General features: G+C 36.6%; 1 protein-coding gene across 1 annotated transcript; it reads left to right on the top strand.

Moving 5' to 3' along the window:
• The first annotated feature begins 5,270 nt into the window (after positions 1–5,270).
• On the top strand, positions 5,271–14,434 carry LOC113099374 (neuronal acetylcholine receptor subunit beta-2-like). Its single transcript, XM_026264370.1, has 5 exons — positions 5,271–5,433; positions 6,399–6,443; positions 7,649–7,758; positions 9,128–10,259; positions 13,865–14,434. The coding sequence occupies exons 1-5, from the start codon at positions 5,404–5,406 to the stop codon at positions 14,015–14,017; spliced, it is 1,470 nt and encodes a 489-aa protein (XP_026120155.1). The 5' UTR covers positions 5,271–5,403; the 3' UTR covers positions 14,018–14,434.
• Positions 14,435–16,089: the final 1,655 nt, after the last annotated feature.

Below are 16,089 nucleotides of genomic sequence, written 5' to 3'. Positions count from 1 at the left end.
GAGAAGGTACTTGAAAAGTACTTGAAATTTTAAAGAGCAGTATATATGAAATAATATCATCTTTTCCCTTGATAAAACAATCTTTTTACACAAAATGAACAATGCACTGTGTCTGATATAAATACAGAGCAGTTTCGCCTGGCTTTTAGCACTGCACGAGATCTCACGATATTACTACTTGATGTGAAAAGTGGTCTCGCGATATTAGTAGCCAGTAAGTTGTGTTTGTGGTAAAACTTTTGATAATGCTCACATTATATTGTTTGGTATTTTATTGCATGTGCTGTTTGGGTTTTATTTGGTAACGCTTATAATGTCTGGCATGTGTTTTGTTGCACTGTTACCATTTACTAGCATCCCTTACGAAAAATAAGTTTATTCATGTGTGCTAAAAATAGGAAAGTATGCTTTTGTTTAATTTTAATGTACTTCTCAGAAATGGGCTTCATGTACTCCTCATAGATATACTTAAAATGACATTTAAGTATACTTGACATATACTTACAAAAATTATATTCTATTCTATTCTATTCTAATATATTTGAGCTATTCCTAGAATCCGTGTTTTCATTATTATACGATAGAGGGTGCTAGTACACATCTTCTGCACAGAATTTCCACAAAAAAAAGAAAAAAAAAACAAGTGAAGAAGAAAAAAGAAACACCAGATACTAGCACATGTAACACGATCATCTGAAATGAAACAGCATCAAAACTGTAATGTTATGGAATAAAATGTCAACTGATGAAGAGGTAATAATTACAGTCAAGCTTTGGGGTGTCTACATTTTGATTATCATTCTGAATCTAATTCATTATCTTTTTTCAGCTTTGTGTTAAAAATGTTATTTCTTTATTTTTTATGAAACACATTAAAGTGTTTAAAAAAACAATACATGAAGCTAGAATAAAATGTTTTTGTTTACAAGCAGATACTCTGTTCTTTCTTTGGGTGTTTTGTATGTTCAGATATTCATACAACAAAATATATACACATTAAAACCTAAATATGGACATAGTTGTATACATAAAGTATGATGTAAAGTTCACTTAAAGAAAACTTAGTATACTTATATACTTGTAGTATAAAACTACTAAACTAGTAGTTTACTGAGACTATACTTCAAAGTGTACAAAGTATTTAATTAGTAAACTATCATTAAACCTATAAGTTCACTTTTAGTATAATTGCAGTACAAACTACAGACATAGAGGTAAACTAGTTGTGTACTCAAAGTTTGCTACTGTTATACTTAAAGTATACTTAAACCATACTTTTATATACTAGAAAGTGGGCCATTTTAGTCCCAAGGAATATTGAAACAGTACACTTACAAGTATACTACTAGAACACTGATATTTTTATACTTGCTACATAAAGTATGCTTAAAAATATACTTGAACTTTACTTAAGTAAACTTAGTAAAATAAACTTGAAGTATACTACTTTTTAGTAATGGATGGAGCGCATCTCCTTCTCAGCCGGTCAGACCAGAAAACTCCTCCTGTGCATATGCTGTGAAGTCACGCACCTGATGGAATTTACCGCTGATTGGAGAACCGGCTTTACTGACGAGATGCGCATAACGATCGGCCGATCGTGATCGGAGCAGCCCTATTTCTAAGTATGCAATTTGTTGTACACATGATTTTAAAATAAAAGTTTAACCCCTCGCTCTGAGTTTGCAGGTGGACTAGATTAATTAAAATATTTAAAAATACAACTGCATGTTTTGATTTGTATGATTAAAAGAAAAATATTTTGTCATTTTAAAAAAAATCTTAAAAATAGTATTAAAATATTGTCTCATTCTAGTAAACCAAGTATCTCTTTATCTCGTGAGCTAAATGTCATTCACCGTAGTGTTGATAAGTGGTGATATAGCTCATAATTCCCAAGTGTATGATACAGATTTTATTTTTCAGTTCAGTCATATTCATGAAAAATAATCAGTTTGAATAAGGAAAGCGATAAATTTGCCATAATATGCTTTCAAATGTTAAAGTTGCCATGCTTTTGTGCTGTCTTATTACTTTATTAGAATTTGGAAAGTCATAACAAAATAGTTTGATAAGTAAGATCTCTGATTTTAGTCCTTGAAAACCAAAAAGGTAGTCCTTGAAAGTCCTGGAATTTCATTTTGCAGTTTCTGTACAAACCCTGTGAAAGCTGCTGTTCCTTATCTGTTGGTCACTGAGTCATTTATGTGTTTACATTTACATTACATTTACATTTAGGCATTTAGCAGATGCTTTTATCCAAAGTGACTTACAAATGAGGACAATGGAAGCAATCAAGATCAACAAAAGAGCAATGATATACAAGTGCTATAACAAGTCTCAGTGAGCTTAAATGCAGTACATGTAGCACTGGCTTTTAAATAATATAACAAATAAAAAGAAAACAGAATAGAAAAAGAATAGAGCAAGCTTGTGTTAGAGGTCTTTTTTTTTTGCTTTTGTTAATTGTATAATAAACAAAAATAATACAGTTAGACTGCAAAAGATTAGAAAGCTAGTTAGATTTTTTTTTTTTTAAATAGAATTAGAATAGTAAGTGCTAAAGTTAGAGGGTCAAATAAAAATGGAAGAGATGTGCTTTAAGTCAATTCTTGAAGATTCTTGAAGGAGTTTTGAAGCATGTTCCGAAAGAAAGGGCCTGATCTTCTTGATCAGACAGTTTTAGCAATATGGTCTGAGAAAGTTAGTAGCTGATTTTCAATAATTTTTGAAGGAGTTATGGTTGATGTGCCTAACTGGATGGTGAAATTGTGATGAAATGATGGGTTTGCTGGAACCACAAGCAGTTCTGTCGTGGCAAGGTTGAGTTGAAGGTTATGGTCCTTCATCCAGCAAGAAATGTCTGTTAGACAAGCTGAGATGCAAGCAGCTACTGTCGGATCATCAGGATAGAATGAGAGGCAGAGTTGAGTGTGTATGCAGTGGTATGAAAAGCCATGTTTCTGAATGACAGAACCTAATGATGCCATGTAGACAGAGAAGAGAAGTGGTCCAAGAAGGAAGAAGGGAAACTGGTCTGTAGTTCTCTAAAAGAGATGGGTTGAGGGTTGGTTTCTTAAGTAGTGGAGTTATACGAGCTTGTTTAAATGTTGAGGGAAAAACACCAGTGTGGAGGGATATGTTAATAATGTGAGTGAGTGCAGGCACAACTGCAGGAGAAATGGCTTGAAGGAGATGAGAGGGAATAGGATCAAGCGGATGTAAGGGAAACAGGTCAATTTAGCTCAAAGGGAATCATTTAAGATTTTAAAGGGAATTTGAACAGATCATTTCACGGCTGATCATTGAGACGCACCTGCGATTCACTGAACGAGCCGTTTAACATCAAATCTGCGCTGGATATTAATATCCAAAGTATAGTGAAAACACTATCAATTAGCACAGTAACAAGATCGGCAGTTTAAGACATTAACTTGTAAGCACAAAACACCAGATACTTCTGTTTTCAATATGAATAAGGATTTATTAGATAAATCTAAGACATATAAACTAATCTAACACATAAACGCACGCACTCACACATTCACACAAGTTGCAGGAAGATCGAAAGTTAGGGAAAGATGAGTTTAAGAGAATGGAAATATGGAATCCCAAGTTTACAGAAATACGTTAAATTGCATAGACATGAACAACCATCAATCACGTAATTAGCCCTCGCATTGAGTTCCTCAATGAGGTTAAAATTATATTATATACACCAGTAAAGGTCACAGTCTGGAGGTTACTTGCGTCTCCTGTGAAAAGGGAGTCCCCTTTGTTTTTCCGATGTCGCTGATTAGCTGGAAGTTCAGTAGTCGTTGAAGTGATGTCTTGGGAAACCCGTGTTTGGGCGTTGGCTGAAGATGGAGTTGTGTGTGCGGGTTGAAGTTGAAAATAGACATTACAAAACCTAACTCAGAACATGAAACTCTCAAACGGAAAAGAAAAGAAGTAAAGTTTGACGAGACTAGGTGGTGTTTCTTCTCATCGTGGCTAAGTAGCAGCAGGCAGGCCGAAGCACGCTGGAACCGCGCTCAAAGAACAGCTGACAGTGATGACTAAGAGCATGGCTAAAAGCTAAAGCTAGGTAGCAAAGCTAAAAGCTAAAAGCAAACTAAAAGCATACTAAAAGCAGGCATGACTAAAAGCAAGATTTTATGGTGTCCTGAGTATTTAAAGTGGCCTGTTGGCCACACCTCAACTGTTGTCTTGACAAAACAGATATTGTCTTGGCTCGGGGGTATCATAAATCATATGTTTATCTTACCAAGCATGTGGTCTGAATTTTCCCACTCTTGCAGGGTGTAATTTTGGACATGATTCCTATAACCAGAATATGATACATGTGACAAATAAATGATTGTGTGGACTAATTCAAGCAAGCAAATTCGATTACGTAGATACTAGACATGACCATGTATCCTTAAGCAATCACATAGTTATTAAAAGACATACACATTAAGTGATTATAACATGATAGTCGAATGTGTGGGTTACACATAAATGAATATGGATTGAAGCGATGGACTGATTCATTTATAAGTCTTTTTGAGTTCATTCTGGTCCATATATATGTACAAAAGACAGTTTCTTTGCCATTCTCTTGACAACGATTTCTGTGGAGACCAGAGATGCTGGTCAGATGTGCTTGACGGATTGTGGTGTGGAAAATTGTCCACTGATGTTTTTAATTTTATTAATGAAAAACGTGGCAAAGTCATCAGCTACTAGAGTCGATGCAAGAGGTGGAGGAGGAGGTCAAATGAGCGAGGAAAATGTTTTAAAAAGCATGCGAAAGTTAGACGAATTGTTAATTTTGTTATGGTAGTATGTCCTTTTAGCAGTGGAGACATTAGGATAGAAGGAAGAGAGGAGTGACTGATACACATTAAGGTCAGTAGTATTTTTGGATTTGCTCTACACCCTTTCTCTGTTTATTGTATTTTTCTCTGTGGTTTCCATGAAGAGTTACATTTTGTTATGATTCATGAATCCAGGCTGTTCTCCTGAGAGGATGATTTTTGTGTTTTGCAGCTGTGCCTCAAAACTACACAGCATAACATAACATTTAGCAGACGCTTTTATCCAAAGCGACTTACAGTGCATTCAGGGTATATTTATATTTTTTTTAGTATGTGTGTTCCCTGGGAATTGAACCCAAAACCATTTGCACTGCTAACACAATGCTCTACCACTGAGCCACAGGAACACAGCAGATTCCACACCCAAAAATGGGAATATTTATGAAATGTGGGATGCATATTGATATACAGTATATCTTTTACAGGCAGTGATGGGGCAGATACAGAAGAGAGACTGGTGGAGCATCTTCTTAATCCAGCCCATTACAACAAACTGATCCGACCAGCGACTAATGGTTCAGAACTGGTGACAGTACAGTTAATGGTCTCGCTGGCACAGCTCATCAGTGTGGTCAGTAGACATGTTTACATTTTATTCTCTCATATTTACATACAATATGCATGCAAATAAAGGTTTCTCTAAACTTGTCTAGTTTTTGTACATGCTGTGCCTCTTTTATCATCCTTACAAATTGTACTTCACTTAATCATAATGCTAGTTCCCTTCAGAAGAGTTCAATCAAATTTGTCAGCAGTGACAGAGCCAAAGCATTTAATGAAACCCTCTTGTCTAATCAAGATCTCTTCTTTTTCCAAATTTGGTTGGTTTTCAATGTGGTATTGAGTGTCTTAGCTCATTAAGCCTACTTAGGCCTTGAATGGAGCTGTGACATAATGAACTTAGGCTCAGAGGCCTCTATATTAGCATGATTTAATAAAATGTAGTAAAATTATGTCAGTATGCAGTAAGAAGTGAGTATGGACAACAGGAAATAGCCAGCTCTTTTCCCACAGGTGCAGCAAATTTCCCATGCTTACTGATCACTCATCATTTAAAGTTAACTGCTCAGCTGTCAGCCGGTTACATGCTTCCTTCATGCTTGTAATGGACTGTAAATCAACAGCTCACTTACCTGGGCTGAAAGGATGAAAGTGGTGTCATTCCTGTATAATTCATCTCTGGAGGGGTGCTTCTTATCGTCCTTAATCCATAAAAGAACCATTATGCTTAGGAATGTAGCCTTGAAGTCAATAAAAGCAGAGATCAAATTATGAACCATGATGAATACTTTCTTTATATTATATTATATTATATTATATTATATTATATTATATTATATTATATTATATTATATTATATTATATTATATTATATTTTATTATATTATATACATTTGAATAAATGTTGGAAAAAATAAAAGTGTGTTTCAAAAATACAGGTATATTTTTATTATATAGTATTATAGTTATTTATTTTAATTATTAAGTTGTAGTTAATGTTGTGTTTTTCTTTTTCTGTCTTTTTTTTCTACACAGCATGAGAGAGAACAGATCATGACCACCAACGTCTGGCTTACACAGGTCAGTCAATACTTACATTACTCATGCCCTATTTTATTTTCCACATGTTCGGTTTTACGGACACTTTTGTTTTTCTATAATTGTTGTAGATTTTCCACTGATTTATATTCAAATTTAAATATTATTAATTTTTCTAAAGATTAACTTAGATTAACATTCACAATTAAATAGCTAATATCAACAGGTATCAATAATAAAAATTCTCCTACCATAATTATAAAAACAAACAAACATGTGGGTATGAGTGTGAATATGCAGAATATTCACTCTCAGTTTGAATTGTAATGTCAGTTAATCATCAGTATCTCACAAGCTGTTTTTACATACAAAACAACCCATGGAAATATGTTTGTACAGATACAGTACTCTCTTACACATCTCTTTTTTCTGTCCCATTCTCCATTTTTTCTGTCACCCCCTCTCTGAATCATCTGCTCATGGTCCCTATGACCATAGATGTCAGTTGGCTGGAGTTATTGCCGCTGTCAGTACAGGTTACCCAGGAAGATTTGCCACAGTGTGTGTCTTTCCTATCCAGAGTGTATGTGTATGGGATTGGTGTGTCAGAGTAAAAAATGTAGTATAATAACATTAGTTACAGTATCTGACCAAAACCCATCAGGAAGTGTGTTAAATGACCATCATTAGACATTTATCACTCTTTTTGTGTGTATTAATATGACGACCGTTAGCTAGGCTACGCCTTTTGACAGCTCTCATTTGCAGTCTGCAGCATTTATGGCCTCAAGTCATTATTTCTAATCTTCTAATCTAGTATATTAGGACATTTCTATTAGTAATGAAAAGTGACAGATCATTTATACATACGCTAAATATACTGTTAATTGACTGAGAGCAGCGGTGTGTGTGACAGATGAACATGAACTTAACAGCATGTAGAATTGGTTACACCTCCTGTTCACAGGTCAATGAGAAATGGAAATGACATTTTCATAACATGAGGAGGAAAATGTGGTGGGAAAGGCTATACATTGATTGTGTATTTCAGATTTATCCAAAGAGTCAAGGTTTTGCTGTAAACTTGTGCTACTAGGTGTAACTACATTATCTGGCTGCAAAACACACCTTTCTCCATTGACAGCCTTCAAAGTAGCCGTTTATTCTGCCGTTGACATGAATGTTAATCCTAATGGATTGCTTTCTTCAGGGATGATCTTGGTTATTTATTTTCACTCTGTCCTCAGGAGTGGCAGGACTATCGGCTAATATGGAACCCAGATGAGTTTGATGGCATGAAGAAGGTCCGTCTTCCCTCCAAACATATTTGGTTACCTGATGTTGTTCTTTACAACAAGTAAGTCTCAAAGATCACCCCGTTTTTGTGTATTTATGGTCTTTATGGTATCTGATCATTTCTTTCCATTACCTATTCCTTTCCTCTGTCATTGGAGGGTAGATATCATCCCTGCTTATCAGTCTTTGTCTCAGTGGTGTTCCCGTGTCACATTACTTGACCTCACTGTAAATAAAGCATGTTCCTCCTCTTTCACTGTCATGTCAAGTAGTGGAAGATGCTTTAAATTCAACCTAATTAACACAAGCTTCTCTCCTATGTTTGTCTTTATGTATTATTGATAAACCTTGCGCAGAAACACCCACAAACAGGCCCCAAACGCTAAGGTTTCAAAAAATGTTCTCAGCAGATTGGAGTTAAATTTTTTACTACTGTTAGGATATTTTCTGGATTATATACCTAGCAAATGTGATGAAACTTACAAAAGGTTGTACCACTGTGAAGTTGTAAAGCACTGTTTGCATGAAGCAATCAGTAATAAATGACCAAAAGTTTATCCACCTAGAAAAGTAGTCCCACCTGAAAAAGGACAATTTAAACTAAATAATTGTAAACCTTTTAAAGACAAATTTATAAATGTGGTTGCTGTTTATGTTACTGTATCAATTTGTGCCCAAGCGGGCTTTCACACTAGCACGTTTGGTGTGCACCTGGTTTCATTTGACATCAGAGTTTGTTTCATTCGGATAATGTGAACGCTTTTTTTTTTTTTACTCGACTGCACACCCGCGAACCACACCTGAGTCTGTCTAAGGGATGGTCTGCATGGGGTAGAGTATATGCAAACTCTGGTGCAGTTTATTTCTGATGTAAATGCACAATTGTATTAAATCACAGAAGTGAACCGCTATTGATGACAAATGAATAGGCCAAACTGTGCATCATGTGTTGTCTCACTTTCCTGACAAGCGTGTCTGAAGTGCTGCAAACCGCTCACCTTCAGCAGAAACTGACTCGCGCGTTCTTTGCATTACATTTGTGACAAATAGACATGCGTGCCGTTATGTGTTAGTGCTTTGGAAACAACAACAGTTTTTCAGAATCCAAAGTACAGAAGTGAGGTGAGCAAGCACCTTTATCCATTTATGTCGCCATTTTCTCCTGCATAGTCGTTTCCTAGCAGAAGGGGTAAATAGCTGCCACTCTGATGACGCAAACGTACCAGAACCAAAAATACAGTGTGAACCCATCCAGGTAGGGTACAGGGGATCAATTGTACTTGGGTTCTGACCAGGCAATCGAACCAACTGTGAAAGCACCCCCCTTAATAATTTTATGTTACAATCAACATTATGCCACAAATGCTACTGATAAAGCTTACTTTGAAGAATAAACCATCTCTTAACCACTCTTTCTCCTTTCCCATCAGTGCTGATGGCATGTATGAGGTGTCTTTCTACTCCAATGCTGTCGTTTCCTACGATGGAAGCGTCTTCTGGTTGCCACCAGCGATCTATAAGAGTGCCTGTAAAATTGAGGTGAAGCACTTCCCTTTCGACCAGCAGAACTGCACGCTGAGTTTCCGCTCGTGGACCTATGACCGCACAGAAGTGGACCTGGTTCTGCGTGCGGATGTGGCTAGCATGGACGATTTCACACCCAGCGGCGAGTGGGACATCATTGCTCTCCCCGGCCGTCGAAACGAGAACCCCTCAGACCCAACCTATGTAGACATCACCTATGACTTCATCATCCGGCGCAAACCCCTCTTTTACACCATCAACCTCATCATACCTTGTGTCCTCATCACCTCGCTGGCCATCCTAGTGTTCTACCTTCCATCGGACTGCGGGGAGAAGATGACACTCTGCATCTCTGTGCTCCTGGCCCTCACTGTGTTCCTGCTGCTGATCTCCAAAATCGTGCCGCCCACGTCTCTTGACGTCCCTCTGGTCGGGAAGTATCTGATGTTCACCATGGTGCTTGTCACATTCTCCATTGTGACAAGCGTGTGCGTGCTGAACGTGCATCATCGGTCGCCCACCACACACACAATGCCTCCATGGGTGAAGTTGGTGTTCCTCAACAAGTTACCCGCCTTGCTCTTCATGCGGCAGCCACGCAACAGCAGCGAGCGGCAGCGTTTGCGCCAACGCCGGCGTGCCAACGAACAGCAGGAAGGTGGGAGAGGGGGTCTGGCAGCTGGGCTCATGGCGGGGCTGGGCCTGGGTGGCTCTTCAACGGGGAGCAAAGAGAACAATGAAGCGTGCACATGCTATGTAAACCGGGCCTCAGTTAAACAGTTTGGGGCAGAGTTGGGTGTTGGGGGTGGTGGAGGGGGGTCGACAGATGGACTAAATGGGATAAGGGAAGGAGGGAGAGAGGCCAGGGAAGGAGGTTCAAATCCTTTGCAAAGCTCTGCTCTACCTCGGGCAAAGCCGCAGCCCCCTACGGTCCTCACCCAGGCTCTGCTGGCCCAGGCCTGCCCAGGGTTCGAAGAGGCTGTAGACGGAGTCCGCTTCATCGCAACCCACATGAAGAGCGAGGATGACGACCGTAGTGTGAGTCATTCTATTTCATAATCATCTGAATGTCCAAATGAGTATTTTCAGATAAGCAACTATAGCATGCTATCATTCATAGTTTAAATAATACTTTCTGTTCATCATTGTGTTTTAAATGATAGAGTAGTGCCAGTGATAACCAGCTTGGTGATTCATACTAGAAATATGAGATGAAAACATTCCCTCTTGTTCAAGCAAAATAACTTCATTGCTAAGCAGCTTAAATGGTATTAGGCCTGCTAACATTATTGAATAAGCAATGAATTATAAATGCAGTTTGACAATGGCATGCTTTGATTATTGGAATAAGTGGCGATTATACAATTAAATTTGAAGGCATGCTGTACTGTAGTTCACCCAAAAATGAAAATTCTGTCATAAATTACTCACCCATGTTGGTCTAAACCAGAACACTTTTGTTCATCTTCGAAACCTGAGACATTTCTGTCCTTCCAGAAAGTCCACGCAGATTTGACCCGTAAGGTTTGTTCTCATGCATTAATCAAGTGTGGTTAAGCTCACTTTAACTACAGTATACGAATGTCATGTGGGTTGATCAGTGTTTAAATGTGAATAAAAGCCTGAAGTAAATCACCTCATCACCTAAAGTGATCATGTGTCTGAAGATACATTTTCATGACCATTTTGAAGCAGAAAGGTTTTGGTATGGACTTTGAATAGAGGGACTAACATTTCTCAGGTTTCATTCAAAATATTTTCATTTGTGTTTCAAAGATGAATGAAAGTCTTTTGGCTTTGTAATGACTTGAATTTAAGCAACATTATAACACAACTTCTTTATGTGGTGAATCAGAGGTTTAATTAGTCTACCAGCCTGCATGCTGTTAAGAAGACTCATTTAAATTTGATTTACAATAAATCAACAGCACTTTAAATCAGGAAGGCAGTTTCATCTCATTTTGGATGTGTATCATACTTAAAGACTATAGCATGACATAAAAAAAAAAAAAAAAAAAGCAGTGGCCATACTCAAAATAAGTACTGCATTGTAATGTAAAGTTAATCAAATAACTATATAATCATGATCACAATACAAAGAAAAAAGTTTTTAATTGTCATCCAGACATCATATATCACCTATAACCTTTTTGAATTTGGCAAATACTGTAGCTTTAACACTGGTGTCCAGATTCTATTTCTTTTACTCTTACTGAGTGACTGGATCTGTATCTCCTCAACTGTAAAAATGAAAAGATGGGTTGGTACACTAGTGCAATACTGACATAAGAAAAGCCAAAGTTCAAATCACTAATTGTTAAATTATATTATAATATTGCATACTTTTTTCAGCAACTACATCTAAAACAAAGTTAGAAATTACACTAAAACTGTTAGAGTGAGCATAAGATCATCCAGACCTGATTCAAAACTAGACATTCATTATGAGCTCAGTGAGATCTTACACACATTCCCACAGACACACTCAGATCAATATGCAGCTTCACACTTGTGGTTTAATAATCTCTGATGTGGAGGCTTTGACAAGAAAGTCCTAAAGCATTAAAAAAAAGAGATGTGGTTTTTAGTTAAAGCACAGCTACACATCAGCACTACACTCACTGTTGGCATTTAAATGGCTTACAGTCCCATTCTGTCAAACACCGTCTGAATCTCAGCATTACTCACATATGAGAGCAGCAGTCGTGCTGGATGATACTAGAGGTGATTTATATGTGATTTTAGGTGATTTTTTATTTATTTTTTCACAGAGATGTGCATTTTACTAGCCAAGTGATAGAAGTCATCTGATCCATTTCTTAACATGAAAACCAAAATGATTAGGCGCATAACAAATATATTAAAAATAAATATATTCCATTACTTAAAAATGTTCCAACTAATATATATATTATATATACACCCACAATTCTAAAAATCTTCACTTGAAAAAAATCTCTTATGAGTCATACAATCCATATTTATATTACTATTACTGTTTTAAATGGGCCACTTTTATAATATTAAAAGTGCCAAAGAGGTATTAATAGATTTATAGCGAGTTTTGTCTATATCTTTTCACATTATTTTGATGTTATTGTGTAGATAAAACAGTCAGCAATATATTTTTTAGAACTTCAGCAATATTTTTAAGTGAACTTGAGCAGTTGGTTTCTCCTTAAGAGCAGAAACACAGTCAACATGGGTTAAAATTAACAGCACTCAGTAATTCTGTCAATCATCTTAACCTGCACACAGTTTCATTCCCATGGAAACAAGACGTCTCCATGCCAACTCCCCTAGCAGTCTTTGCCGTGGTTACGGTTCATGTCCCCTGTGTCTCACCTCATCAGAGCAGTGTGGCGGAATGAAGTCTCTGTTCACATTAACCTTTTCCTTCACCCTCTTCTCTCTTCCCTTCTCCCACTCACTCCCACACATTCACGTGCAACTTCCCATCTTATGTTTACCTCTCCATCTTTTTTTTTTACCCATCCTCTCATCTATGTCCTGTCTCCCACATTTGACATCTTCAAATCTTTTTGACATTTCACCTTTTTAAAGTGATACCCAAAAATGAAAATTCTGTCATTATTCACGCTGTCTCTGGTTGTTCTAAACCCATTGGCCATGGAACACTTCTGCTGAAGCAGAGGGAAAATGTCAGTCTGGACTAATGCTAGGTTTTTCCAAAACTTTTTGGGAATCTCACACAAAGTGGAGATTTAGTCCAGGATTCTCGTTTAGGCCTCTCGTCCAGTCCATCTTCCCCTTCTTTTATTTGAAAAACCACTGTATAGCAGTCAATCACTGTTTGAGTATTTTGAGTATTTATCGCCATTCAGGGACGAGGCTGTCTGAGACACATTATACCAGAGTTGGGAAAGAAATTCAACAGGTAATAGAAATCTGGAAAATGGTTCATAAATTTATATAAAGACCTACAAAACCTTCAAATTTAAAAGCTCTAAAACTTTCAAGCAAGACTCCCAAACCAACATTCAGTTTGTCTTGACAAATTTTAAATGGATTATTTTCCAATTGAAGTTCTTTTTCCCGTTAGTTACCTCAGCATAAATTCATTGTAAAAGCATTTTTGTCAATTTTTAGAGAACAAAGAAAATGAGCGAATGGAAAATAATTACGGAAAATAACAGTATACAGGTTTGGAATAATGCCTGATAAAAAAAAAATATAGTGTGCAGCAAATAATGACAAACTTTTGAAGGGAATTATTTCACTGCGTTCACATCAGTTATTTTAATATTATTTAGATACTATTATAACATTTAGATTATAACATTATTATTTTCAATTAGCTTTCAGTTTTATGTATTCGGTTTAATCATTTTGTTATAAGCTATTGTCATTATTATTAGGTTACTTTTTTATATTTCTATTTACATAGTTTACATTTTTTATTTCAGTTTTAGTTTTAATCATTTTTGTACTAAAACTCATAAGCGTTAGATATGAAAATATTTTGGAAAGTTTTTCATCTAATATTTATTTTTATTTCATATTTATTTCAGTTAACGAAAAACATTTGTAATAATTTTATTTAACTATGCCAACCCTGCTGTACATCCCTCAAACCATCCATCCGCCCACTCCTTCATCTGCCTCTTCTTTTTATCTTACAGGTGAGTGAGGACTGGAAGTATGTCGCCATGGTGATCGATCGTCTGTTTCTCTGGATCTTTGTGTTTGTGTGTGTCTTTGGAACAATCGGGATGTTCCTTCAGCCTCTGTTCCAAAACTACACAGCCAAAACTATCACCAGCACACCCGGCTGACTGACCCGCCACAACAATGGACGCTATACACCATCATTTGTGATAGGAGGGCGAAGGGAGGAGGGGGGGTCTGCCGAAGGAGAGGGCAAATGTCACTCTGGACTAACCTTAGGTTTATACAAACTTTTTTTGGAATCTCACAAAGAGTGGAGATTTAGTCCAGGATACTCTTACAGGCCTCTTATCCAGTCCACCTTCCCCTTCTTTTAGGTGAAAAACCACACAAGCCAATTGGAGAGAACGGAAACACCTGTTTACTTTGCTCAGCAGCCAATCAGCACTCTTCTCTGCAAATAGAAAAGCCATCCACCGCCCACAAGCTCCGAAACGAGCAGTCTGCTTCCTCAAGAGTCACGTGACTTGTTACCTGTACATGCAAGTTAGTCAGACAGGGATGAACTTAAATGCCCATCATTTCTATCAGATTTTCATGGTTGAATCTGTCTCATTTATTTCTTATGGTCTAGTAGCCTGTCATGATCCATGTGTTGCAACAACATTCTGATTTCTGTGCGAACATTACAAGTGTGTGGTCCTTCAAAATGGGCTTTGATGCAGTATTGTATTATTATTATAAATATAATAAATGTGTGGATTGTATTAATGACGCAACACAAGAACACACAACATCAAGAGGGAGGATGCCTGGTGAGATGTGAGTGACAGTGACTATGTATAAAGACTGAAGATACGGTCATACTTTAAAGTTAAATATTAGTGGAACTTTAAAAAGTAAAAATTGCCAAAAAGGTGGCCCATTGTGAAGTAGAACAAGACGCCACCCAATAAATTATTCCCGTAGCTATGTGATTTTTTTACTACAACACTGAACAGATGTGTTCTGAGCTGAATGAGTCCCTTTAGTCCCTACTTTAAGAGGTCTGCAGTGGTCGGGCAGACCGGCCTAATACATAGACGGATGAGTCCTTAAAGCACCTCAGAGTCCAAAAATGAAGATGCTGAAGGCCAAACTGGACACATGAAAAGTTGCCATGATGAAATTCTGAGCAGTATTGCATTATTATTATGATTATGCTCCTACACTTGCTTGCATTTCATTCCCTTTCTGTCTTTTGTCATTTCTGTGCTTCTTGTTTATTTATTAAGTATTTTGGTAAATTTGGTTTTTGATTTATTTGCAGAATTACAGTACTCTCAGCTCTTTTTAATACATTTGATTGAAATATTTTAACTAAATGTGTGGTGTATGTATGTGTATGTATATATATACATATATATATACATACATATATATATATTCATACATACATACATACAGAGAAACTACCATTTAAAAGTTTGGGGTCTGTACATTTTTAGAAGTCTCGTTTCATCACCAAGATTGCATTTATTTGATCCAAAATATAGTATAAATGTAATAATGTGAAATTTTACTATTTAAAATAAATAAATATATAGGTTTATATATATATATATATATATATATATATATATATATATATATATATATATATATATATATATATATATACACACACATATATATAAAACCTAATGATAATTCATAAAAACAGTGAGGCAATATCATTGCTAGCTATTTCCTATGCTTATTAAGCCTCCATATCCTTCTTCCTATCTGTATATCATATTTGACCCTTTTGAAATCAAGGGCCACTAGCTGTCAGTTAAGACTTTAAGTGTGGATTCCTCTATCAGTTTCATCCATATGGTTCATTAAGCAGGGAATCTCCAAAACTCATCTTCCAGAAAGCAGATTATACAAACATGTTAACCCATGGATTAACATTTTTTCTCGACTATATTTCCTGAGCGCTTCAAATGACCTCATGCTTTGCCTTTTCAGTCTTTCTTCTCCTCTCATATTTCCCTCACCAGCAGTGCTCTGCAAAAAGCCTATTACAAACCACAAAGCCGCATAGTACAGCTGCTCTATCACATTAACATATCGTGATCGTTAGCTTTTAAAAATGCAACAGTATAAGGGTGGAAGTCAAACTATGAATGCATTACTCTTGTCTTTGTTTTGGCTCCAAGTGGCAGGAAGTCTCCAGTGACTCACAATGTCTGTGTTCACAGCGTGACATCAACAA

Source organism: Carassius auratus, unplaced genomic scaffold (genome assembly GCF_003368295.1).
Source record: "Carassius auratus strain Wakin unplaced genomic scaffold, ASM336829v1 scaf_tig00216933, whole genome shotgun sequence".
In the NCBI taxonomy this organism is placed as follows: domain Eukaryota; kingdom Metazoa; phylum Chordata; class Actinopteri; order Cypriniformes; family Cyprinidae; genus Carassius; species Carassius auratus.
The sequence above is the reverse complement of the archived record's forward strand: the minus strand, read 5'-3'. Positions and strand labels throughout refer to the sequence as shown.